The sequence below is a fragment of the Marmota marmota genome, unplaced genomic scaffold, assembly GCF_001458135.2.
Source record: "Marmota marmota marmota unplaced genomic scaffold, marMar, whole genome shotgun sequence".
NCBI classification, from domain to species: Eukaryota; Metazoa; Chordata; class Mammalia; order Rodentia; family Sciuridae; genus Marmota; species Marmota marmota.
In genome coordinates this window covers 37,728,730-37,755,468 of record NW_026000057.1, presented here as the reverse complement: position 1 = coordinate 37,755,468, position 26,739 = coordinate 37,728,730, and the positions used below count along the sequence as shown (strand labels likewise).

General features: G+C 39.5%; 1 protein-coding gene across 7 annotated transcripts in view; it reads left to right on the top strand.

Annotated features, from left to right (window-relative positions):
* Nucleotides 1-26,739, top strand: part of Lef1 (lymphoid enhancer binding factor 1) — a 113,254-nt gene that overhangs the window by 74,206 nt on the left and 12,309 nt on the right. For 2 of the 7 annotated variants that reach the window (XM_048813709.1, XM_048813713.1), the window contains exons 4-11: nt 2,253-2,385; nt 7,996-8,086; nt 9,723-9,806; nt 12,072-12,194; nt 13,220-13,382; nt 18,620-18,727; nt 23,303-23,351; nt 24,006-24,046. In XM_048813709.1, coding sequence (XP_048669666.1) covers nt 2,253-2,385; nt 7,996-8,086; nt 9,723-9,806; nt 12,072-12,194; nt 13,220-13,382; nt 18,620-18,727; nt 23,303-23,351; nt 24,006-24,040 — 786 coding nt within the window. In that variant the 3' untranslated portion in view covers nt 24,041-24,046. The remainder of the gene's footprint in view (nt 1-2,252; nt 2,386-7,995; nt 8,087-9,722; nt 9,807-12,071; nt 12,195-13,219; nt 13,383-18,619; nt 18,728-23,302; nt 23,352-24,005; nt 24,047-26,739) is intronic. The other 5 variants (XM_048813711.1, XM_015484625.2, XM_048813708.1 and 2 more) reach the window with 3 other exon arrangements.

Below are 26,739 nucleotides of genomic sequence, written 5' to 3'. Positions count from 1 at the left end.
GTGAATTGTTTGGCAATTATTACCTCCCTTAAGACTTTCAGATGAGTCAAAGTGGTTATTCTGAACTGCAGTTGAAATGTATTCATTTTAGCATTTGGGTGTTGAGAATTTTTTTCTTCATTTGCAAAAGGGTTTATAATAATATCCTCATATCCCCACTCCCACCCTTCACCTACCTCCTCTAGCATTCTAAATTCCTTGTATTTAAGAGGCTCATTCTGTATATTTGGCAAACTACATCATTAATACTTGAAAAGCATTAAAAGGTCTTTTTAAACCTTTTTAAACATTTATATTCATAGATGTTTGTGTGCTGAGGTGTGTAGAGAAAAACTGTGTGGCTTTGATAATGGTGCTCTATTTAATAAATGCCAGTGGCTATATAAGCTATGCAGGTTTTGCCATTAGACAGAAGCTGATAATTATAGAGAAAATCTAGTATGGAAATTATACCACTGTCCAAAAACATGCGATTTTTTCCCCCTTTACCTCCCCCCACCCAAGTTTCTTTTGGACTGAGGATGTAATGATAGGGTGTAAAGAGAATTAAGTATTGCTAGGATGATTGTTCCTAATTTTCCTGAGGGTACTTCTTTTCCACTGGAACCACATACTTTTTACATCCAATTTAAAAAAAAAAACAAACAAACAAAAAACCACCAAATTCAAAATGAGTGTGCACCTTCAGTGCAGCCACCATACGCAGGTGTGCTTGGGTCTTTTAACCCTCTGGTATACACCTATGTCATGGGCAATTCACGTTGTGTGCATTTCATGTTCTTCCTCAGTTTCTTTTTTTTTTAAACATGAATATTCGCTTTTGAAGAAACTGATTTCACATATGTCTTAAGTCTATAGTACAGTAAAATCTCTGTAATTCAAACTAATCATGGTGAAGGCATGCCTGAACTAGTGAAATCATTATATTCGATTCCTCTTAAATCCGCATTACTCATTACAGCAGTGTTTCTAAGTGGAGACTGTTCCTGAGACAGCTTTAATTAGTAGATGGGTTTAAAGTCAGGGCCATTGTGCACGTGTTTATAACTGCTGCTTCCTTTCTTTGGGGGGGAGGGTGGAGTTTCTCTTCTTTATTGTTTTTGAAGCTGATACATAAATTTGTACGTATTTATCCTGTAGAACATGATGTTTTGACTATTACATTGTGGAATGGAAATATAGCTAATGTGTAAATTAGCTCACCAAGTTATTTTTATGGTGAGAACACTTAACATCCACTCTCAGCATTTTTCAAGAGTGTACTATATTGTCATTAACTAGAGTTTCACTGAAATGATCCCCTAGTTAGGTTATAGGTGCTTAAGTCTTGTTTACATTATTGATTTACTTAGTTCTTTCTTGGAGGATGGAGGGCTTCAACTTTGTCTGCAGACAGAACAGTCATAGATTCAAAATTGATGGAGTCCTAAGAGATAATCTGAACCTTGAACATGTGTTATTGCTGTATAGTTTTGGGATTCCAAATTAAATTTTAAAATTTGTAAAGCACAAGATCTATAAAGTATGTTAAAATATAAAATGTCACCAACTTAAAAATGTATTTTCAAATTATATATTATTTAAATAAGGAGGAGTTTATCATTACTTTTGAAAACTAGAGAAACAGAAGATAAACTGAGTAGAGGCCGAAGCGTGATGCACAGTGATGTCTGACAGAGCTGTAAGATGTGAAAAAATGGTGTCACGTGGTTCTTAAAGATACACAACTACAGAATTATAAATTTATAAACTATAAATCTATATCTGTTGAGTTATTTAAAAATTTTCCCTTAGGATTGGCAACATTTATTCATTTATATGTTCATGAGAATTTTTTATTGCATGCTTTTTTCCTGTCAGACATATGTAATCAATAAAGAGCTTATAAAACATTTATAACTTTTGTTCCATTAACTCTTTATTGACCTTAACCTGGGGATATAATCCAAAAGGGAGGATAAATATGTATATACAGGGTTTCATGTGATAGGGAATCATAATGATCCACCTCAGTCTCTAAGGACCCCTCTAAGCGGGTAACAGCATGGTCTCATGGTGGGATAGTTTCGTATTCCAGGAGTGTTTAACATGGAAAACTGCAAAGAATCAAAGAGGTGACTTCAGTCAAGGTCTGCAGATGATTCTTGGGTTATACTGATGACTGGTTACTGTAATTGTGTGACATTTCCTTTGGGAGAGGAGATACAAGTTGGACATCCATATTAACGGTTGACCTTGTGGTTATTTTGCAGTCAAATAAAGTGCCCGTGGTGCAGCCGTCCCATGCGGTCCACCCGCTCACCCCCCTCATCACTTACAGCGACGAGCACTTTTCTCCAGGATCACACCCGTCACACATCCCATCAGATGTCAGCTCCAAACAAGGTGAGAGCCCAGGCCTGCCCAGCCTCTTTGCTAATTGAGGAGTCAAAATTGCCTGAGTCTCAGTGGCCCTTTGCTCCAGGTCACTGGGTGGACCAAAGTACATTTGTAGAGAATAAGAATAATTTATTGGTCAGCAAGAATTTGTTGTTGCTTCTTTAATTTTTCAGTGTTAAGAAACAAGAAACACTTACTTAGTAGGGTGATTTTCCAGGTGACAGCTGTGAAAATCTGAGAGTCACAATATAAACCAGTATGTCACACAAACAGGCTAAATGCTCAGTCATTATTTCAGCATGTCCCCCACCACCTTATCTTAGGGGTTATGTTCTAATTCTCCTCTGGGTGCCTTATACAGTGGATCACACTGAGCTGCAGAGTTAATGCCTTTTACATCACAGCTGAGCACTTATCACAAACTATGGCTGAAACTTTTTGCAATTTGAGGCAGGATAACAAAATTAGTGCAGATTTCTTTTTTCTTCTTCAGAATATCTTGGACAGAAGGTTAGTTCTTACTTAGATCACAGTAACCTCATGGTATGATTATTTTGTTTTCCCTTAAGTGCAGAACTTTCACCTTTTCACTTGAAAGGGTTACTTTGTGGCTTTGTCTGAATTGTCAGCGTAACTTTTCTTTCCTTAAAAACTTATTTTTTTACTTAAATATGTAAAATAAGGGTTATTTGAACACAGACACTGCAGTACCGTGATGGTAGAGCATGATGGTAGATAGCTTCTAAGTGAGTAATTGGGTTAGTACAGCATGGTTATGGGACACAGGGACGATTTATATCCCAGGCAGGGACAGTGGGAGAGTACAAAATTTCATCCTGGTGCACAGAACAGTGCTTAATTTAAAACCCATAACATTGTTTATTTCTGGAATTTCCTACTTAATATTTTTAGACTTTGGTTGACCATGAGTAACTGAAACCATAGAAGAGGAAACTGTGGCTGGGGGGTTGGGGGGATTACTATACAAGGTGTTGATGGTGATTTTTATTAAAAAGTAGAAAAGGGGAAAATTGGAAGATTTTCACTTCAAATATTTTTCTGAGCCTCTTGTGAATTCATTATTCAGCTATATTCCTATTATGTTTTATCCTTTCTGTGTACCAGCACTAGCTTATAATCATAAATAAATCATCTATGGAAAGTCAAAGCAGCTGCATTCTGTTTGGCTCCCATACCAAACTCTGCTTCTGCTGCAGTTTCAGAAAAACAGACACGTTAGAGGTCTAAAAAATCAAAATGTCCAATTTTTACCCAGTGTGTACAGGTATGGTTGCGAGTGGGACTGAGCTGTGTTCTCCAGACCTTCTGGTCCCATTGTCTCAGGGCCAGCCTCGGGATGGCTTCGCTCTCAGGATAGCCTGTACCTCTTTCTGAGAGCACACGCACAGTTGGACTTCAGCAGGGTATTTGAAGGTTCAAAATAAGCCCTTTAAAACCACTTGAAAACAGAATATGAAGGGGTAAAATTTTTCTCCACCTGCATTTCACCTGTGTGTCTGCCCAGGCTCTGCCCTGTTATGGGCAACAACATTCAAAATGTGTAAAAAAGTATTCAGAAGCCAGTTGTCCTTTTTACCACTATTACTGTATCTAGATGAAACTCTTCACTTTCAGTTTCTCTGTCCTTAGACCACAACACTTAGTTGAAGACTTGTTACTGTTGCACTTGAACTCCAGTAAAGAGCCCAGCTACCAAAATCACCTGTATGGATATTTCTAGGTCTGCCTGTTCCAATTTTCCTTCCCAGTCCTTTCTCCACCCTGCTTCCTTTTATTAACAGCTTCCAAGAATACAAACCTTCAAAAAGACAGGCCTGTGGGTCTATAGTGAGGAGGAGAATTAAGGGATTTTAGAAGGAAGGCTGACTTTGAGAGGGAAGATCAGTAATATGATCTTGGTCATGGTGAGTTGAAGTGTCTTTGAGATGTCTTTGGGGAGACTTGACACAGGCAGGCAAATTTAAACATGTGGGTCACAACCTCAGGCCAGGGACTGAGTTGGAACATATATCTAGGAAGCATAAATATGTGGCGGACAGACCTAGATACAAAAGCCTCAACTAAGAACTAGCAAAAAGAATCTCACAGTGTGTTTTATTTCACTGTATTTATTTATTTAACAATTAAATAGTGCTTACTATGTCCTAGGTCCTGTTCGAAGCACTTTGAAACATTAACTTATTTAAGAGAATAACACGTCATGGTTTATTAGTTTTTCTCTCGAGAATTCTAAGACAGTTCACTTTTTTAAAAAAGACAGGTTTATGACTGGCTACTAATTACATTTATATTTTTCTCTTCTGTTTTCATCTCAACTGCCCTCCTATCTTGTTCTGCCTAATTGTAATTTATATCATTGCTTCTTAAACTTTTTTTTCCCTTAACAAACTGCAGACCTACAGAGAATGGACCAGAAGTTCTCTGCGTAGTTTCTTTTAGTCTTTGTTGTTTTAAAAATGTTGTGATTTTATTTTTCTTCCTTACACTCTTCGTTTTTATTTTAATATGAAGATCCTGTTTTTAATTACATGTCTGTCCTGGGCTTCATGTACCTCATCATCATGTACCTCTGGGGATGTAAACTCTGGTTTGGGAAGCACTCATTTACATGATATTGAGTTTATATAATCCCATTTGGGTATTTTTATTGCCAAAAAAATAAGCTCAGTAGGCCTCTTGGTTTCTTTCTTTCCTGCTGCCTCCCTTTTGGGTCTACTGTGTAGTTCAGCTGGTTAGAACATGATGGTACTGAGGCCCAGAGTTGCTGATCTCTTTGTTCAGAGTAGGCAAATCAACTTTTATCTAAGAGGGACTGGGGAACCCTAAAGAGTAGCATGTCCTTATTCTTACCCTAGGCAGAGTTATTCAGTAAATATAAATGGTTTGTCTTTGATACCCATTCTCATTTGTAAAAAAATAAAATAAGTTCAGTTTCATTTCCTATTGGAGACCACATTAGTTTCTGCCCTTTTCTCCTCCTCTCCCTCCCTCCCTTTGTGTATATGTAGGAAAGGGAAAGAAAGTTCATACCACTTATTTGTCTAACTCGTAGTCAAGTATAGTTGAAATGTTAAAAGGAAAGAGCTTTTTACAAAATACTGCTTATATCTTTGTGTTATCCATTTTATCCTTATATATAACAATAGTCACATAGTATTTATACTTGTGCTGGGCACTGTGCTACAGGACCTGTGTTAATGCATTTATCCTTTACAACAACCTCTCTACTATTATCATTTGAGTATTCAAAAACAAATAATTTCCTCAACACATGTAGCCAGTGACTGACATATCTACACAGTCTGACTCCAGAATTATTTTATTTACATTTACATAGAAGTTACTTATAAAAGTTTAAAAATCTTTAAGGCTCTGCTGAGTGTATCCTTCAACACACATAGTGAGTGTTCCGTGAATACTAGTTGAGCAAATGACAGGAACTATATCTTCGATTGCAGGGCAGTTGGAGGAGGGGCATAAGGCATACAGTTGTAGGAATCTTTTAGGAATAGGATCTTAGTGGGACCACAAGCCATTTAGAAGACCCAGGTTTATTTATGAGCTAAGCCACATCATGTACCTACTTATAAAAGTTGAGAAGATTTCCTGGCAGTGGGACATTTGAAAGATGAGTATGATTTCAATAGACAGGGTCAACTTACCATATGAGAGACCTAAAATGCTACAGGTGCTACATAAAGAGTGGTTCATTCCTCCTTCCTTCCAGCAGCAAACCAAATCCAACTAGTTTGTATTTCTGTTCTGCTGAATCATTTTTGCACAGAACCCAAGCAGAGTTGGAGTATAGACTCATGTGGAGACCCAAGTGATTGCAAGCAGCTTACCTCTTCGCGTCCTTGTGACAGTCAGAAGCCCAGCACAACACCTACTTTATATGAACCCAAACATGAACAGTGGCTTAGCCCCCTAAGACCTTAATTCTACTGCAAAATAATAGTGTTGAAGTATATCATTTATGACTTCAAGCATTGATTTCCAAGTTACTGTAATAAAATACTCAGATTCCAACTAAGTTTCTAATGTTATATTGAGTTGGTCTAGCTGTTGTTTTTTCAAACCTGAGCAGTCTCCCTGCAGAGGTTTAGGGATTTCTGCATCTCAGAATGAGGAAAGCAGCAAGTGAAAAAACTTCCCCAGTGATCCTGAGGCATCATGAAGCACCACAGCAGGCTCTTTTAGAACCACCCTGCCACCCCAAACTTCCCAGACTTAAAGAAAGAAATGTCAGGGTACAAAATGTGGGGTCCACTGGGATCAAAAGGATCAGTATTTCTAGCAAAAATATATTGTTTATAAAAGGGAGATTTGAGATAACACTTGTAGAAACGTGAGCTGATCTCATGTAAGCACTCTGTTGAGAGAAATGAAGACCTTTCTCCTCCCTCCCTACTTTCTGTAAGAATGGAGAGATAGTTTGTTCTAACTTCAAAGTCAAATTAACATAAAGTTTGAAGGCGGCACTTCTTAAGTCATTGCCATATATTCAAGGCCTTCAGTTTCTTTCAAGATCCAAATGAAATTCATAGGCATCCTAAGTAGTAAAAAAAAAAAAAAAAAAAAAAAGAATATTTAAAGAGCATCTTCATGCTGTTCACCTGATTTTATGTATCAGCCAGTATATTTACAGTTGCCTGGTGTTGAAGCTTGAAATACATGTTTATACTATGAACATGACCTTTTAAAGCTATGATTAGCTGTGTGAAGCAACTTAAATGGCTCTCTTCAGAATCACTGCACCCAAATATATTAAACTTTACATTTTACATTTTATGCATTTGTCTTGTCCTGTCTGAATTTTTTCTTTTTTTCTGTACCTAAGGTCAGGTACAAACAAAGGGATGTCATTTGGGACCAGGATTAGGTGTAATTGTTAGGTGGTTTGCACAGCCCTAGGACAGTGCACTCCAGGGAGTGTGAGTGTGAGAAACAGTTTGGTGGCACTCTCCTTTTCTGTGGAATACAACTAATCCAGAACAGCCTGACCTTGGAGCGCAGAGGACTCAACTTGATGAAGAGCTTAGAGGGAGCTGAAGTGGCAGACAGAGACCAAATGAATCATATCAAGTGTGACCATTATGGGACTGAAGATGATTCCTAATTAATCTCTGATCCTCTGAGGTATCACATTCCCCAAATCTGTGTGTCCATAAGGGAACCAGTGAAAATATGAAAGTGGCAATTTACCTAATCCTTGAGCCCATGGCAGGCCATCTACTTGTGAAGGGCGTCATTTTCCATTCTACACAAAAACAATTGCCTGCCATTTTCTTAAGCAAAGTGAAATAATGAGGGCAAAATAAATTATTTAAAAGTCTCTTTGGATGACTGCTTTCCTGGCAGCACATTTATTCCTTTAGGAATTCAAGACATACTGAATCTGGAGAAATGTTGAAATCGTGTTGAAATCTGGAGAAAAGTTCAGAAGCTGACTTGCATTCATTGGCTCTGATTAATAAATGCTGTTTCTAGATTATAAGTATTAATGGCATAAAACTTCTTAATGCTTTCTATTGCTCTTCTGGTCACATGTGCCGTGAGTCTGAAAATGACACCTCTGTGTTGTCCTGTTCCCAGGCATGTCCAGACACCCGCCAGCTCCTGACATCCCCACCTTCTACCCGCTGTCTCCGGGCGGTGTTGGCCAGATCACCCCACCTCTTGGCTGGTAAGATCCTCCCTGCAACCTTCAGCCAGACTTTGAACACATCTTCTCCCACTTTTCATTCACAGAAATTAGCTTTGTGAATGGGAACATTTGTGGAGTTGAGGAAATTTACAACAAGTAAGGTGCTAACTTTATTTCATTTCAATTTAAAAGATTAAAAAACGTGCAGACTTTGAAAGGAATTGAATCGGCTTACTAATATGTGTAGAAAATGACTGTGTAGCAATTGCTTTGAAGCTTACAGTTTTATGGATTCAATTTGTGGCTTTGGGCATTTGCTATGCCTATATAAAGTTAGTTCTTAAGTGTGGCTTTCTAGTTTTTTTTTTTTTTTCTTAATGAACAACTTGTCTTTTTGAAACATGAATTTAGACACCGAGTATCCACCTTTGGCAAGTGGCACTAAGTAGAGAGAAATTCAACAAAATAAAAATATCTTTTGAATGTTAATAAAATAAACATCCAATTTCAGTTCAGAGGAACAAGACCTAAATTGGGGGCTTTTATTTTGTTTAGATTCCAAATACTAATGCTCTTTCTTTTGTGGTATTTATTTCTTAAAACATTCTTACCGCTCCCTTCAGATGTTTTAGACCATAAAGGTAAAGGGAAATGTATTGAGGGAAGAAAGGTGTGTGACATCGACTATCTTGATGACTTTCTCCTTAGCACACAGCTTTCCCTCCCGTCCCAAGCCCTCTCAGCCTTCCCTCCGCCCTCCGTGGGAACAGTGCTGCAGCTCCAGCAGAGGTTTCTCTCCTTTCTCCGTCAGCCTGCTGTCACCACAAGCATGTCCTATGGCCTCTGTCTCCCTGCCTGGACACGCTGACATTCTCTCTTCTTTACCAAGGGCCACCCTGCCAAGGAAGTGTCAGCTTACTTGCTCTCGCCCTTCCTCCCTATCTCTCTTTAGTATTGAACCTTTTGGTCAATAACTCCTTCTCATTGATGATACGTATGCTTCTAAGCCTAGATCAGCTGTTCCGAACTTAGCTACTTAGGGCAATAATCCTGTGCCAAGTGGCATCACTGGCAGCTGGAAATAAAGACTATGTAAATGAAAAGTGTGAGATTCAGGAAGAACACAGGGACAGATGGACTTCTTAGGGTGGAGCAAAATATTTTGATGATCTTTTATTTCTTGACTTTAACACAGGTATTTAAAGGGGAAACGGTGCAGTGTTTCTGGAATGTTTATTCACTTTTATTAAAATAAAAAATATGATGTCCTCCTTTATTCCCTTCTTTGGAATTCTCAAAGATTCTGATAAAAAAAAATCATTAAACTGCTTCTCTGAAGGAATTTTTTTATTTCACCATTCTCTGGGTCATGTTATATTCAATAAGCATTTATTAAGTTCCTACTTTGTTCCAAGCATTAACCGGGCTGGGAGAGGGGAAGTGATAAAAGGATAATTGACTGGCTGGTTTGCAGTTGAGGAAGGGAGACTTCTCTTCAGGGCAAAGGGTGCTTTGATTGGGTGGAGGGCAAGGAAGGGGAAGCATCCGAAGAAATCCAGTGGTTTGTAATCCTCCCACAAGACTCATTTGAGTACTCCCTCCTCCCCTCACCAAACGTTCCTGCTGGTTGGTAACTGGTTTTTTGTCATTGACGGGCTCCTTTCTTCGACCTCAGGCAAGGTCAGCCTGTATACCCGGTCTCGGGTGGATTCAGGCAGCCCTACCCGTCCTCACTGTCAGTCGACACTTCCATGTCCAGGTAGGTGGAGGTGGAGGCCAGTCGCTCTTCTCGTGCTTGCATCCTGTGCCCTGCTTGCCTCTGGGTCGCCGGGTAGGAGGGTGCGTGTCTGTGCAGTGTGCCTGGCTCCCACACTAGGAGTCTGGGCCACCCAAGGTAGGAGCCACAGGCCGTGCCCAGCAGGACCAGCCACACTGGGGAATACTACCCGCTAAAGAGTTCATGGCCACCTGCCTGAGATGAGAAATGTCCCCAGAGTGGACATGAAAAGAGCCTATTTGATTCAAAATATGCTGGGGGTGGGGTAAGGGAGGAGGACAAAAACTAGTTTGGTCTAAGTTTTATTTGCTTCCTTTGAGGAGAATTGTATCCATTTAATATGGTGGTGTTCGAAAATGCCCCGATAACCCAAGAAGAGCCTTCCTGGACCAAGGCTGTTGGGACAGACAGGACAGTGCTCCCAGGCTGTCCAGCCATCCAGGGTGTGCGTCCTAGTGTGTGAATCAGGCCCTGAGTGGACATGTTAGTGCAAGCAAAGCTCTGTGAGATCTGCCGCGCCACACTTGAGGCTGCTCTGTGTAATGCTTTTGCTTCTGGAAAGGATGGCTTCTGTGCCCTGTGCTTGATGTACACACCTGTGGTGTATCATCTGTGTGTTCCACGTGGCTTTTTCAAGGGAGCTAGCATTATCATGCTGGAAGCCAAACTGTTAACTGGTTGTGAATCTGTCTGGCTTTTTTATTTTTAATTTTTTTTTGTATGGGTACGAAATTTGCAGTTTCTTTGGTAAATTTCAGCTTTAAATATATGTGTGTGGGTGTTATATGTATACATATTTCATATATATATATATGTATGTATACATGTATATATATTAATCAGTGAATTATAAATTTAGCTGGCTGGTCTGGGGGAATGGAGTTAATATTTCTCCCCCTAAAGTACATTTTTACATTTTTTAACACTATTTGATGACAGGGTTTTCTTACAGGCAAATAACCAGTATTGTATATTTTTTGTAAAAAGTACAGATATTGGTCAAATATTTGCAATTTTATCATGCCTCCTTAATATTTAAAAAAATTATTTTTTGAATACCGCATATTCAAGCAGAGTTCCTTTTTTCTTTTCCAGATGAAGAATTAATTTTACCAGCTACAATGAAAGACCTGAGAACGTTGTTTTTATGGAATCTAATGTGTACTTTAAAACAGTTTGGAAAGTAAAAAAATCCTAAAACATCCAAATTTATTCAAAGTGCTTGCTCAGAGTACTTTATTTTATTTTTCTTGCATGGCAGTTTCCCTCCTTTGTGTTGGATGATGGTGATTACTTTAAGACTTTTTTTTTTTTAATGCCATGAAAATGTACTCAGGAAAAAGCCTTTACAGGTGTAGTTTTTACCGTGATACAGAACTGTGTCCTTACTTTTAATTAAATTCTTTCCCTTAATATTTTTCAGTTTTCAATAAAGTTATATCTCCCAAATATAATTTAATTTCTGCGTAGAAGATAATTTTGGATGATAGTAATGGAAACCTTATTAAATAGGGTACAGAAAAAAGTTTTCCTGTCCCTTTTTACAGTTGTGTCCTCTGATAGTAATATGAGAAACTCTTCATGTGATGATTTGCTTAAGAGTGTAGGCAGAGATTTTTTAAAAATGTGATATATTTAGCTTAATTTAAATGGCATTTAAAAATTAAATCTTAATAAAGTGTCATATTTCTAATAATTTCTGTTACTGAAATTCTTATTTGAAATGGGAAAAACAAACAGTAGCATGAATTGGACATAACTTTCGAATGTTCATATGTGAATACCCAGCCAGCATAGCTCCACATCATCATGTACAACCACGAGAATGGGAAGTTATTCTCCATGTATGTATGATGTGTCAAAAATACATTCTATTGTCATGTATAACTAAAAAAGAACAAATAAAAAACAACAGAATGAAAAAAGAAAAATTCTTATTTGAAAATTGCTTTGCAAGAAAAACGATTTACTTTTTTCCTTATCATATGGCTTACTGCCCTCCCAAGAAAAATGTCACATTCTGCTATTAGTTTAAAAAAGTTACAGAAAATAGTAATATTTTCCATGTGAATTCAGGAAGAAAAAAATAATTATCAGCCCACTTTAATAATTATATTTAACATTCCTGTGCATAAAGATGTATTTCGCCATGTAGCCCGTTACAGTTGGTGGAATGTTGTGAAGTTCCATCTAGCTTGGCTACAGCAGCCAGCCATAACATACTCTTCTTCTTTTCCCTTCTTTTAGGTTTTCCCATCATATGATTCCTGGTCCTCCTGGTCCCCACACAACTGGCATCCCTCATCCAGCCATTGTAACGCCTCAGGTCAAACAGGAGCATCCCCACACTGACAGTGACCTAATGCACGTGTAAGTAGGCTTCTGGGCTCATCTGTGGATGAGCCTCTGAACATTCGCTCCCTCTCTGTTGCTGAGGCTTCCCCTCTCTGTCAGTTCCAACTTCAACATAGCCGTGAAGGCTCTGAAGCTGAGGATAGTAAGTAGCTTGATGCTTGCCGCTGTGATTTGATTATGAAATAGGAAAGGAGCACAGGCCTTAGAAGATCATGGAGACTTCCCCAGAATGGAGGGACATTCAGAACACAGGCATGAAGAATCCTGAGCTGCTCAGCCACTGACCCACCAGTGAAGTAGAGGGAAGGGTTGAATGGACTTCCTTCTGGAAATACAGTGACCCTGACTGCAGACCCTGAGAGTATAGAATTCAAGGGGAAAGCTGCCAAGCCCAAGAGGCCCTACTGCTCCTCGGTTGTGCACATTGTCAGAGCAGGCCTGAATTACTTTCCCCTGGAGACGTTAGAAATCTCCATTCTGTGCTTCTGAATCTTCTTTTAGGGTCTGCAGAGGAGCGGGTGCTAGTGGCAGGCAGTGTGTGATATTCCACAAAGCCCCTTAGATGTATTCAAAGGCAACATGTATTTGTTTGGAAGTAGGGTCAGAAGCTTTGATTAGCTTCTCAAAGTGGTCCTTAGCCTACCCACAAAAGGAAAGATCACCTGTATGTGAGTTTGAGTTCAGCTTCTGAGGTGATAGAGGAATGGAGCCTCAGGTCCCTGAGTGGAGCACCTTCACAATTCCAAGTCCATTACCATTTGTGTTGTTCAATACATCTACTTCAGAAGGTCCTTATTCACAAAGAGTCACTAAGTGGATAAAGAGCTCCATAGTTTGGTCGTTTGCTACTCAGTGTTGCATCAAATGAGCCAAGGCTGTTGTTCCAAGTGGATGGTGCATTGGTGTTATAGGGGGTGGGGGTGGGGGATCCCCAGCCTGAGCTGAGCAGTGGGAACAGATGCTCTGCTTCTCTCCTCCTCTCTTGTCTTCCTTATTCCTTCTACCTTCTCCCTCTACTCACCACCACAACCACCTTTCAGGAAGCCTCAGCATGAACAGAGAAAGGAGCAGGAGCCAAAAAGACCTCACATTAAGAAGCCTCTGAATGCTTTTATGTTATACATGAAAGAAATGAGAGCGAATGTCGTAGCTGAGTGTACCTTAAAGGAAAGTGCAGCTATCAACCAGATCCTCGGCAGAAGGGTAAGTGGCAGGATGGTATATAAATGTATATGGTGACCATAGAATGGCTTCATAGAATCAGCCCCAATTTAGTTACATATCAGGTAGTCACAGAGTGTATTTGTATAATGAGCAGGCATTTCAGGGAGTAATAACATTTGGGAGGATTTAGTGATATAATGTGGTGTAAATAACTTAGTTGGTACTTGGCACGCAGGAAACTTCCTGGAACAGATAACTGTTTTTACTGTCATTCTTTAAACAAATATTTATTGAGTGTCTTTAAGTGCCAGGCATGATGCTTGGCATTAAGTAACAGTTGCTGAATAAAATAGATACAGTCCTTGCCTTTCTGGAGCATAAAGTTTTGTGACAAAGATATAGACATTGGACAAGTAGTCACTTAATAAATCTGTAACTCAAATTGTGATAAATAGTGTATTATTGGCAAGATTCTGTGAGAAAGAACAACAGGCACTAGGGAAAGCCCCTCTGAGAAAATCGTATTTAATCTGAAACCTGAGAGATGAGTAGCAGTTAGTGGAAGTGGGGGGACTCCCCAGCTGGAGCAGCATGTGTGCCAAGTGGCAGGGGACAGATAGCTCAAGCCCTTGGAGAGAGCAGCAGCGGGACCCATGGGAGACTAGGCCCACAGAATGGCCATTCCTTCCTAGACAGAAGCAGATCCATTCAACTGTGAGGATTTAAATGGGAGAATTTATGTGAACCTGTTTCTAGAAAGATTGTTCTCTGATTCTTAAAGTGCTGTTGTGTCAGGTTTCCAGATTTCTTCTTTGCTTTTCATTCCTTTTTCCACCCAGGGTATGATATTTTTCTTAGCCCTCATTCTGTTATGAATGAGCCTGTAGGTTATAACTAGGCTAGATGCTCTAACATCCTTTAGCCAACTACTAGCCAAAAGACTTGGCAGCCCTTCCAAGTAACCTTTTGCAGGATTGAAAATTTTTAACTGGGTGTCTGAAGAACAGTGGAACAAATTTGAATTTATCTAACTCAAATTACATTTCACTATATATACACTATAATTTTAGAAACACTTCATCTTAATTTGTTGATGCTCTTTATGTAGTGTGGTAGCTTCTTAATTTATGACTCCTATGAGTTTGTTTTCACAACTTTTCAAGAAATTGATGATTAATCGAACATCCAGGTCAGGAGAGTCTATCCACCCTTGTGAAGCAGAGAGGATCACATGTTAGCCTTTGTTGATGATAATTTTTACTGGATTTGTCCAAACTTAACACATTTGAGCATTCATAAAAGAATGTTGAGGAGACTGGCAGTGCATGTGAACAGGAGGGAAGCAGGTTTCTTGCATTATCAATTCCCACTGAATAACCTTAAAATGCAACTATTTCCAATCTGCCAGGCTCCAGGGTTTCCCGCATAGGGCACAGTGGTAGATTATAGTTCCTTTGGTGTCCTGGGTGAATGTCTTATTTCCCTATGGAATCTTAAACACTAAAGACAATAATTGTGATGGTTTCCCAAGCCAGTTCATAGCAAATGAGCATTTCCCCATCATCTTTGAAGAACTCCGCCTTAAAAGCCTAAAGGCCGAGGACCATTTTCCCTCTTTTTTAAAAGAAGAAACCAGAGGAAAAGAAGGATTAACATTTGTATTTCAGCCCATGTAACGCTCAGATTTTTATTTTTTTTTTCTTTGAGTTAAAGGCCCCCTGTCCTTCCAGTAAGAATTATTTTCCTGCTCAAGAGAATAAGTAAGGATATAATCTGGAGGTATGCTTCCTATTTTTAATGCACATTTCCAAAAATTGCTACTTTCTCAGCTCCCTGAACGATCCCCAGACCCAAACATTATATCTGAAGGGATGGTTGTCATTTGGACTTTCTCTGTCTTTGATTTGGACACCTGTTTCTATTTATAGGCCTCTGAGAGCTCTTTGATTAAGATCAGGTTTTCTATTCTTCCGTAACTCCCCTCTGGCAGGGCCGTTCTTGCTATCTCTTTAAAGTCCTGGCTTTAAAATCATGAAGTTTCACACTGGGGTGATTGGAATTCTTAAAAGTGATCTGAAATCCATCCCAGAATATTTTATCTTTGGATTTTTTAAAATCCATCTTTACTATATCTCTAAGAAATGTTTATTCATATGAATTAACCAGAGTTCTCCTAATTCATGTTATAAATAAAAATTGGACAACCATTATTTTAAAATAAATTATTACTTCTCAGACCTTTCAAACTATTACAGAAAGTCCATTTGTCACACATTTATTATCAGAATTCTGTGTGACTTAAAATTAAATGAGTGTTTTTCCCCACAACTTGGTGAAACTTGGACAGTTTTTTGATCTTTAAAAATACTTTACTCTATATTTTTCAGTAAACAGAGTAAGAGAAAAAGAAGCATTTTTAGTCAATTGTGTTTCAGAAATTCTTGTAAGGAAAGACCATCTTTCTAATCTGTGCTGGACTTTATTTTCAATGCAGAACTTCAACACCATTTTTTTTTTTTTTTTTTTGATACTGAAGATAGAAGCCAGGGGTACTTAACCACTGACCCACATCCTAGCCCTTTTTTATATTTTATTTAGAGACAGGGTATCACTGAGTTGCTAAGTGCCTCTCTAAATTGCTGAAGCTGGCTTTGAACTTGCGATCCTTCAGCCTCAGCCTCCCGGCACTGAGATTCCAGGCATGTGCCACTGCACTTGGCTCAACAGCATTTTTTTTTTTAATATTTATTTTTTAGGTGTAGATGGACACAACACAATGCCTTTATTTTTCGTGATGCTGAGGATCAACAACATTTTATTTCCCACTTTTTGTCTGGTAAATTATCTTTTATTTGTGAGCAGGTTTTATGCAATAGAAATATCAGGGAGCTAAAAACAATTTAAAATGCAGACAGATAGGTTAGTTTGTGCCCTGCTGCTTTCTCCTATGTTTTATTCAGTTTTATTATTTGGGGTCTTTTGGTCAACCTGAATTTCCTGCTTTAACTGAAAAATAGCTGATTGTTTGGGTAGAAGACCCAACCTCAGTATGTATTTTGGGAGTTGATTTTTATTTACAATCCCAGGTTTCTTCAGTGAGTTATAAAGCTGCCATAAGTTATATAAAACTCTATTAATATATTGCAGTAATAAATGATGTTGGTATGTAGGGAAATAATACTCATCAAATGAATGAACCAATTTAAAATGGAAGACTTCTTGTCTTTTCCCCCCTTTTTGGTGACACTTTGCGTCTTATTGGATCACATTTAGTGAGAGCGCTAATGGTATAAATACCAATGATCAGTGTTTTCTCCAAAAAAATAAAATCAAAGATGATCTTTTTTATTGTGTCCAGTTTGGTCGTTGCTTCCTGTGAATCTGCAGCACTAGGTCAGCATCTCAGATTTAGAAAAGCTGTCAGCTGCCTTGGCTTCACTCCTGCCCCAGACATGCCTTCTGGGGCTGGATTGGTCGAATTTGTTTAGTCCACTGCTGCAAAAATCTGTGTTTCGTGGAACTTTCTCTTTCAGGATTGTTTTTTATTTTCTGCCACCTCCCCAAAGGTTTCTTTTTCTTCTTCTTTTTTTTTTTTTTTTTTTTTTTTTTTTTTTTTTTTTAACTGAAAGCTTATTACCTGATCTGCCTTCAGGCTCACACCAGATCCCACTCTGTCTTGCTTTTTAACTTTGCACTCTGCACTTCTAAAGCAATTAGAGAATAAATCATCCACTCTGTCCAACACAGAGGGCTGGCTCTTGAGGGGCTTTCGAACCAAGTGGACTCCTGGCGCTGCCGGTGGGCCCCGCTGCCTCTGCTCTGGAGACAGGAGTGGGTGTGGCAGGAAGGCGCTCTCATGTGTTTTGTGAGATCAGCTTCTTGCTCTGTCGTCAAATCAGGACAGCAGGTGTGTTTCTTTTTCTGAAGGAAAGCTTCTTAGTCATACTGTAAGGCTGAATCCAGGTTGTTGAGGACTTCGAAAAAGCCTCCTCCCGAAGAATTTTTTCTCTCCTCAACTTCTCTTTCCTTCCCCTAGCCCACCCATACCCTTCTTTTCTCCCCCCCCCCTTTTAAACCATTTAAAAAAAATAAGATCAGGGAGATTAAAATTAATAAGCACAATAGCTATGAATGGGAAGGAAGCAAATTGGAAGCTTCCCGTCTGAGAGCATGGCAGAGCAGGCCGGCAGGCTCCCTGGTCAGCGAGGGTCGTGTGTGTGGGCAGGATTCAGGTCTCCTCTTATAGCCGCCATTGCCTTTGTGGCTTCACCTTGCTGACAGTGGATGCCCCAGGTCCCAGCCACTTCTCTTCAGAAGGTTCTGCCTGGGGAAATAGGGAAAATGCTTTAATGGTGTTTGCTAGGGACCTGGGGCAAGCTGTGTGCAAATGTACGCAAAGCCGTATGCAGATGCCCACCCTTTGGAATCCCAAACGGTGCCTTGCCTACATAAATTTGTTGCTTATGACGTATAAGCATATCAGTCATGTTGAAAAAAAGATTAGAAGTTTGAAGGATTATCAGCAGCTTCATTCTCCATCTTAGAACCTGCAATCTCAATCAAATTATAGATGGCAAAATAAACAGATGAGGCCTCTTGCCTTCCATCAGAGGAAGCTAAAACCCACAGCCCAAAGCGTGCTGGGCAAGGCACAATGTTGTCAGTGTTCTCGGCGTAGACAGTGGGCGTGTGTTCGAGCGTGAGGAGACAGCGAGGAGATGGAGACAGGCTGACTTTTGATGTCTTGCCTGATACAGAGGATCATGTGACTCTGGTCCAGACTTTCCCTAGGACAGAGTGGGAGAGTCTGAAGAGAGGGTGTGTCTGACTCTCATCTGGAAATTATCACATTTTGCTTAAATAAATGGTAGTTGGGCTTGGATACCAGAATATGCTACAAACGACGAATAAGGGGGAAGTCGGCTATTGAGGTTCACCAGTGAAAGTCCTTTTAATTTATATTGGTAAAGAGAAAGGGTGGGTGACAGAGATGACTGTACTTCGAACACTTTGATGAACTTTGATGTGTTTCATGTGATATTGGAGAACGGGATAGAAAAACCAAAGCTTGAGTTTCACTGCAGCCACCAGACTCCAAGTGGATCTGAGCGGCACTTGGTCTTCTGCCATTTAGAAATAAATAGAAGTTCAAGTGGTTAATATTAGCGCGTCTCAGAGTTTGAAACATGAAATATACTGTTGCTCTCTGAAACATGAAATATACTGTTGCTCTCTGGCTTATCTCTGTTCTTTCCTCCTTCCCCTTTTTGTTTCAGTGGCATGCCTTGTCCCGTGAAGAGCAGGCTAAATATTATGAATTAGCGCGGAAAGAAAGACAGCTACATATGCAGCTTTATCCCGGCTGGTCTGCAAGAGACAATTATGTAAGCCCCTCTCTCCGCCAGTGGCTGTGCTGGCGCTCATTCACTCATTCTGTCTTCTGCTTGAGAAGAAGTGTGTTTTAGGGTGTGTATAATGCTGATACTCTTTCTTATGTTGGAAGGTAATGAATTTTATAATGAAGATTGTATGACATATTGCATTGTGAAAGCTTTGAAGGATCATATTTTTTGCTATGGATGCTAGTGCCTTTTTTAAAATAAAAATATAAACTTATCGTTAAAATGATAAAGATTAAAAAAAGAAAAGCCCATGATTTTTCCATGTAAAGCAAGATTAGAAATAACTACTTACATTATTCTCTAGTATATTTTCTTAGTTTTGATTTTTTACTTGGATATAAGTGTGTGGGTGTGTGTGTGTACATACATTTTGTGTCATGCTTCTCACTGTTATATATAAAAAGCATTTTTTATTTTATGGCATAGCATTTATGGATGTCAGTTTTCCATTGAATGAGTGTCTCAGTTTACATAATCATTTCTCCTGTTTTCAGACATTTAAATTGCTGCTTTTTTCCTTACAAATAATCCTACAGTGAACATGTCTATGCATAATAGGCTTTTTCCCTGCCGTATATAGGATTATTATTTTCTGTAGGATAGATTCATGGAAGTGTAAATGTTGAGTTAAAGGATTCCATTTTTTTTCCCCTGGTGCTGGGATGGAACCCAGGCCTCACTCATGCTAGGCAAGCACTCTACCACTGAGCTACGCCAAATTTTTTGTTTTGTTTGTTTGTTTTTGGTTTTTTAGCAATCTTTAAAATTTTGAGACAGGGTCCAAGTTGCCCAGGCTTATCTTGAACTTTATTTTTTATATTTTGGTAGTGGTGATTGAACTTGGAGCACTTTACCACCGAGCTACATCCCCAGTCCTTTTTTATTTTTTATTTTGAGACAGGGTCTTGGCTACATTGTTGGGATTGGACTCAAACTTGCAATCTTCCTGTCTCAATTTCTAGGGCAATGTACCCAGCAAAGGAAATAAACATTTTAAAGTTCTTATACATATTGTCAGATTTCTTTTCAAAGGATTATATTATTTTATAATTCTTATAAGCATTTTATTTCAGATGACTGTTTTCCCATAGACAAATTAGGACTGTGTAAAAATTTGTTCTTACATATTAATGTACCCCCATGTAGGCTGGTGGCTTGGAAACAATAGAATGTATTGCTCACAGTTCTGGAGGCTGGAGAGTCTGAGACGAAGCTGGCATGTTTGGTGTCTGGGGAGGGCCACTCTAATAGTCTTGCTATAGATGTGCTGGGTGGAGGTGAAGGAATGCTCCAGGTCACTTTTATATGGGCACTAATTCCATTCTTGAGGTCTGTGCCCTAAACACCTGCAAAAGCTCCTCTTCCTTATCCTATCACTTTGGGGCTAAGATTGTGAGTTTGGAGGGAACACAGACATTCAGTCTATAGCAAGTCGAATGTTCCGTGTGAGGCTACTGTTGGGAATGCCAGCCAGGACAGTCTTACTGTAAGTGGAACTGTCCCTTCAGAAAAGAGCAGGGACATAGTTAATCAGTATATAATTTAACTGGGGGTCACTGCTGCAGAAGCTCCTGTGGGGCTTGATTCCCACAGAGAAGATGACAAGGATGTATATCTAAGGTCATACATCCCATAAGAGAGTCCAAAGCTTTTTGAAAAAGCATGTAAACTTATTTGTGGAAATGGATTGCATGAAGTCTCAGCTTCATTCAGTTTGCTTTCTATAATGTGCTCTGCAGAAAAAGTCACTTGACTGGGTAGGATTTGGAGCTTAAACATTGGATTCAACTTCCACACAGGAAACAAGAGTCCTACTGTTCTCTACTTATGAGCAATAGCGCGGTCAGCTCACTGAGTTGTTTGGGTTGTTTTAATAACCACCATATGCTGATCGTCAGGAATTCCTTCTGTTACTCGTTAATCCTTACAACAGTCCAGTGGCATAAATACCATTATTCCATTTTTCAGGTGAGGAAATGAGGGGTTGGAGAGGTTAAGTAATTTGTCCAAGGCCGTGTAGTAGGTGGCTAAGCTGTAATTTACACCCAGGTCTCCCTGACTTGAGAATCTGCACAGCTTCCCTCCTCCTGAGTGGATTAGCTCCATTTCTCAGTGCCTTCTTAAGAAGACTGCTTAGTTGAAGAATTTTTGCCCCTGAACTGGGCTTCTGTTCTCTGAGCAGTAATTACCATCTCCCTGTGTAGAGCCTTTTCTATGCCCTTGAAGTGGGAAGATCAATCCTCAACCCTAAAGGGCTGCAAAAGTGTCGTCTTCTAATCCTGTCCTGGACATCTTCCGATGTGGTTTGCCTAGTGGGGGAGTGCTGGCCTTCCCCTGTGCCTGTCTGAGAGTTTGCCTTGCTGTGAATTTGTGTAGACTTGTATTGCTTGTTTAGTGTCTTTAAATTTTTGTTCTGATTCTTAAGTAATGAGTTTTAACATAAAAGAAGCACACATATTCTCTCCCTCTTCTTTTTCCCCATCTTGCTCTCTATTCTTCTCTCCCTGTACAGGGATAAAAAGAAAGTATTTTAAAGAAAGCTAATGTAATGTAATTTACCTTTAAAGCTTTTTTTTTTCCTATATAATTTTTAAAGGAAATTGTTTTACATATGAAGGGAAGTCTCAGCTTCTTTCACATGATTTTTATGGAATAAAAAAACCTATCAATTATTAGGGTCATCAGAATCAATCAAGTGATAATGCTTTAGCTAACAGTATTGTTTTTAAAATAACAATACAGAAACAGAATCTAAAAGATAAAATCAAAGCATTTAGAGCCAGAATGCTATCCTGATCCTCACTGATATCATATTAAACACATACCTCAATGACTTAATATTAAAATGCCCTATTTTGTGGGATCAGAGATTTCACAATTACAATTTGCTTTTATGGCTTTGGCTAATAAATGAGGTTTTCATGAATCAACAGTGCACAAATTTTCTTGGGTGAGAGTAGCCAAAGTTTATCTTATTAGAACTTAAAATTCAGTGCTCCAGGCTTCCCAGTACTGGATATCTTATGTAATAATACAAAATATTTTTGTGTTTATCACAAATGAATTTTGGTTTTTGTGTAAGTTGACATTAGTACATCTAAACAACTTAAGTTCTTTTTGTCTACAGTAAATGCAGGTTCTCTGAGATGTTACTTGGGCATTAGAGGCATAACCTCAGATGATTGCTCTCTACCGTGGCCATGTCGGGGCAGGGGCGGCCAGGGCAGAACCCACTGTAGTGCCTGTGAGGAGGTCATGATCATGAGCTCGGGGTGGTCAGGGAGCCATTTCAGATGAAGAGTCACAGCTCTCTGCCAGAAAGGGAAAGAGAGAGGGTAGGGCAGAGACGTTCCCTACAAGAGATGACACTTGGGATGCATGTCAAAGAGCAAATGGAAGCTGGAGAAGAAAGTGCAGAAGAAGGTTCCATACAGGAAACAAGCTTATAGCAATTTTTAAAATCTTAAGTAATTCCATTTAAAAAGATGCACCTCTCTCTCCCAGAACACCTTCAATAATATTAAGGACGACTCTGTTACTTTTGATAAGCCATTTTCTAGGGTCACTGATTGTGGCCTTAGTGCTCATGAGGATAGGTTTTAGTCAACTTTCTAAAGGATTAAGACAGTGGCCAGGTGACTAGAAGAAAAACTATTTTGAGGTAAATAAATATATAGTATATATGCACTTTTATAGAGCCACACAATAGATTCAGTACAATTTTAGTTTTATTTTTTGTTATTAGTTAATATGATTATTATAGGAGACACAGGTAGAGACATTGAATACGATATGTGTTCCCTGGTAGTTAATTGAAGATAGCTAATACAAATTGGTTATTTTATGAGTTATATTTTGAAGGGAAAAGTAGTGGTGAAGAAAAACAGAAAACCACTGTAAAGAGGGGTATAATTTTTAGAAATTTGTCACTGAGTTGACTTTGGAATGTATTTAAAATTGTATACATATCTGTTATTGTGTCTGTCTTAAGATGCCAGGTCTTTGGTTACTGGAAGTAAGTCTTCAAAATTCTCCTGAGTCTTCTCAGGTTCTCTCTTCTACCCTTGACCTTGGTTATGCCCTGCCTTTGCCACAGGGCTGAGGGCCCTGAGTTCCAGGGGTCTTTCAGGTGTACAGTGCAGTTCACAGCCAGAATTATCCCGAGCACTGCCAGAAGTAGGTTCTGAGTGTGATGGTTAGCAGGAGCAAGAATGCTCAGGAAGCTGCCCTTCCTTGAACAGTATGCTGTGGCCACAGCCCTAGGACATCAGGGAGGGAGGGAGAGAGAGAGAGAGAGAGAGAGAAAACAAAGCAGAGATGAAGACGGACATACTGTAGACCACTCAGTGTCAGTGCTGATGGGGGTGAACTTGAAGCTGTAGGGAAGTCATTTACGCAGCACTGGATCTCTCCATCTCGCACGTTCGGACTCTCTTCTGGACACCAGGAAAGACAATGAGTTGGCTCCACTCTTGGCCGCCTGCTCATACTTTCATATGCTGTTCATCCGTGTGTTCACAGTGTGCTATGACCTGACTACCTGCTTTCTTCTTCCAGGGTAAGAAGAAGAAGAGGAAGAGGGAGAAGCTGCAGGAGTCTGCATCAGGTAGGTGCCGCGACTCTCCCGTCGCCCTCACACTCCTGGCAGACCCTTGTGAAAGTGGCGGGCGTCTTCCTACATGCTGCTTTATTGTGACTGTTCTGTGTCATTCTTTAACTCTGCTTTTCTTCCTTAAATTCTTGAAATATTTAGAAAGGCCTTTCTTTTGAATGTGGCTACGTAAAGGTACATGTAAAAACTCCTTCCCAGCCCTGTCACCTGGAATCCTGTTTGGGAATTATGGTTGGTTTTCCTTTTTTTTGTTTCCTTTTGCCTCTGTTGTCTGTGTTCTTGCTTTAACACTTCCGCTTTATTTATATTTGCATAACTCTTTAAAAACATGACTTTTTATGATGATTATACTACCTTACATTCCCTTGAGAGTCTTTGCTGTGATTTGGGTTTTTAAGACTAGAAAACATGATGATAGGGTTTATCTTTCTTGTGCATTGATTCACGGCATCAATGAGATCCTATTTTAGTTCCCCTTTTTCTTCCATTTAAAATAAGGCCACTACTTGTACCGTACAAATAAAAATGGCTGGTATAAGAACCAAAAAAGTAAAGCAAACAAGTCCACATGACGTTGTAGCTACTACGTATTTGGAATGTACAGAACCCTCTTCCATAAAAATTTGTTAAAGACACAATTTTCTGCAGGTACAGGTCCAAGAATGACAGCTGCCTACATCTGAAACATGGTAAGAACGACTCTCTGGTCCTACTGCTGACGTTAGCTATAAAAAGAGGCATTTGCTTATGAATCTTCTTGCTCATACCAATTTCATTCAGCACTGCTCCTGAAAGAGGAAAACTCCACCAAAATCGAATTAATGCTTTTAAAAGTGTGATGGTTTTTATACCGGCTATATATTTGCAATATAGTGTGCTTTTGATCTTTTCTATCCTTTTTGTCCCATTTATTCTTTCTCCATCCCTTTCCCCCTCTTTATTCCCAATCATTTCTTACTGACTAGTGGCAAATCTGTATGTTTAAAAAAAAAAAAAAAAAGAACAAACAGCAGCCAGGAGAGGTGGCACACACCTGAAATCCCAGCAACTCAGTAGACTGAGGCAGGAGGATCGAAAGTTCAGGGTCAGCCTTGGCAACTTACCAAGACCCTGTCTTAAAATAAAAAGGGCTGGAGATGTAGCTCAGTGGTAGAGTGTTCCTGGGTTTAATTCAGTCCCCAGTACCAAGAAAATAAAAACTAAACAGTAAGCCCAAGGCAGATCTTAGGAGCACCATACTAACCCTGCTCAAAGCTGTTTCCCAGTAGAGACTGTCAGTTGAAATGATATGCATATACTTGATTTATCTGTTGCTGGTGAGAAAGACTCATTTGCTTTATTTTTGTTGTTGTTGTTATTTTAAAATTATGGCATGGGCACCCGTTTGATTAACTGTATTTCGGTTGTCAAGTGTGTTTCTTTATTAATAACCCTTATTTTCCTTCTTGTGTTTATACATAATATTCATTTCACTTGTTATTACTATAATTCTTTTATTTTTATCCACATGACCACTCACCCAGGGAATCTGGCTTTGCAAATTAAGGCTTGGTCTCTGTCACGCTTTGAACTTGCAGCATGTCTGTGTTTTCTCAGAGTAGCAGTTCCTTTCAAAGAAGTCACCTTTGATCCTAGCCTCTAGAAACCCATGTCCAGTCAGTCCTGGGGGTGCTTCCCTTCCAGGCCTTCCTTGGGTCTTGCCTCTCTGATTTGTCACTCCACAGCCCTTACTAGGTGCTCACACTTCACATTGGGACCATGGTCACAGCCTTTGGAGAATTGTCCTGACTCAGGAACTTTTTATCTGCCAGTTCATCCTCCATATTACTACCAGAGGTATTTCCTCAAACACAAACTGATCACTAACCCCTTAGAAACCATCAGTATTTCATGCCTGAGGGACACAGCACATGCCACTTAGCATGGCTGTACCACTACCCACCTCCATGGTCTTGCCTTTGGTCACTCTTGTTCTCTCTCCTCATTTCCAAAATAGCTCGTGAGACCTGTGCTCTGTCCATAGTTATTAGCAGTTCTCCAAATACATGGAAGGCATGAGCTGCCCCCTTGCTGCTCCCATACTTGTAAAGACCTGTTGCCTCTACCAAGGAATAGACAGACCTGTGCAGAGGACCCTAGGAGATCATCAGCCTGCAGAACATTTGGCTCTTGGCTAAACTAGGTAAAACTTGCCTAAGCTTTTAGAACTTAATCCTGTACTGACATTTCAAACAACTTCCTCATAGAAATCTCCCAACAGAGATTTCAGTACCAAATAGATCTGCATTTCAAATCATCTGTCTAAGCCATATACTTCAGCTTTTAAATCTTTTGTTTCCCTCATCTGTAAAATGGGAACAATGCTACCTCCCACCCTTGGTGGTTGATGGGTGATGAATGCCTCTGGTAGTAATATGTCTCTGCACACACTTGGAGCCCAACAGTTTCTTCCTCTTCCCTAGGGTCAGTGGCCCTCTCCTCTGAGAAACTTTCTTGATCTTCATTCTGGCTCCTCAGGTTTCTCAAATCCCATCACATTACCTTATCACAACTCTTCTAATCTACCCTCACTGTGCAAAACTCTCTTAACACCAAGTTAGCTGACTTTTCTCCCAGTGAAAATACCATCTCTTCACATGGGTGTCCATATAACACATCCAAAAAATAAAATGATCACAAATGATGACCACATTTAATTTAACTTACAGCTATTGTTTGGGGTCTTCTGCTGAGCTGGCTTACTTAGGTTTTTAGGAGCACAGAGATGATCTTACCATAGCCCTCCCCAGGGGCTCTTCACCTCAAAAGGAGTCAATCTAGTAAAAAGCACACACTTTGTATTTTTTTTTTTTATGTTGTCCTTTTCATTACTGACCTTTTAGTCCTTTCTGTGTCCTGCCTATACATGGAAGACCCTTAGCAGTGCCATGTGCCAAGGGCTGCTGCTTAGTGATATACTCCATGTTCTGTTTGCACCAGAATCTTTAAAGCCAACTATTTCTTTTACAAATCATGCAAAAATATACTTCAGTTCCTGAGAGTTTTATATTTGATTTGGTGTTCTTCATAAATAGCATCATTTATTTTGATGCAAAAGCTTCAGCTGAGTCTATCCTACATCCCGTGTGTGTGTGTGTGTGTGTGTGTGTTACTAGTATTGAATCCAGTGGTACTCTACCACTGCGCTACACCCTCAGCCCTTTTTATTTTTTATTTTAGATAGTTTCTCTGAGTTTCCCAGCCTGGCTTCAAACTTGGATCCTCTTGCCTCAGCCTCTCTGGTAGCTGGTATTACAGGTGTGGCCCACTGCCCCTAGCTCACATACCTCTTCTTTTAATAACAAGTCATTGCTATGATTGTGCTTTTTTTTTTTTTTTTTTT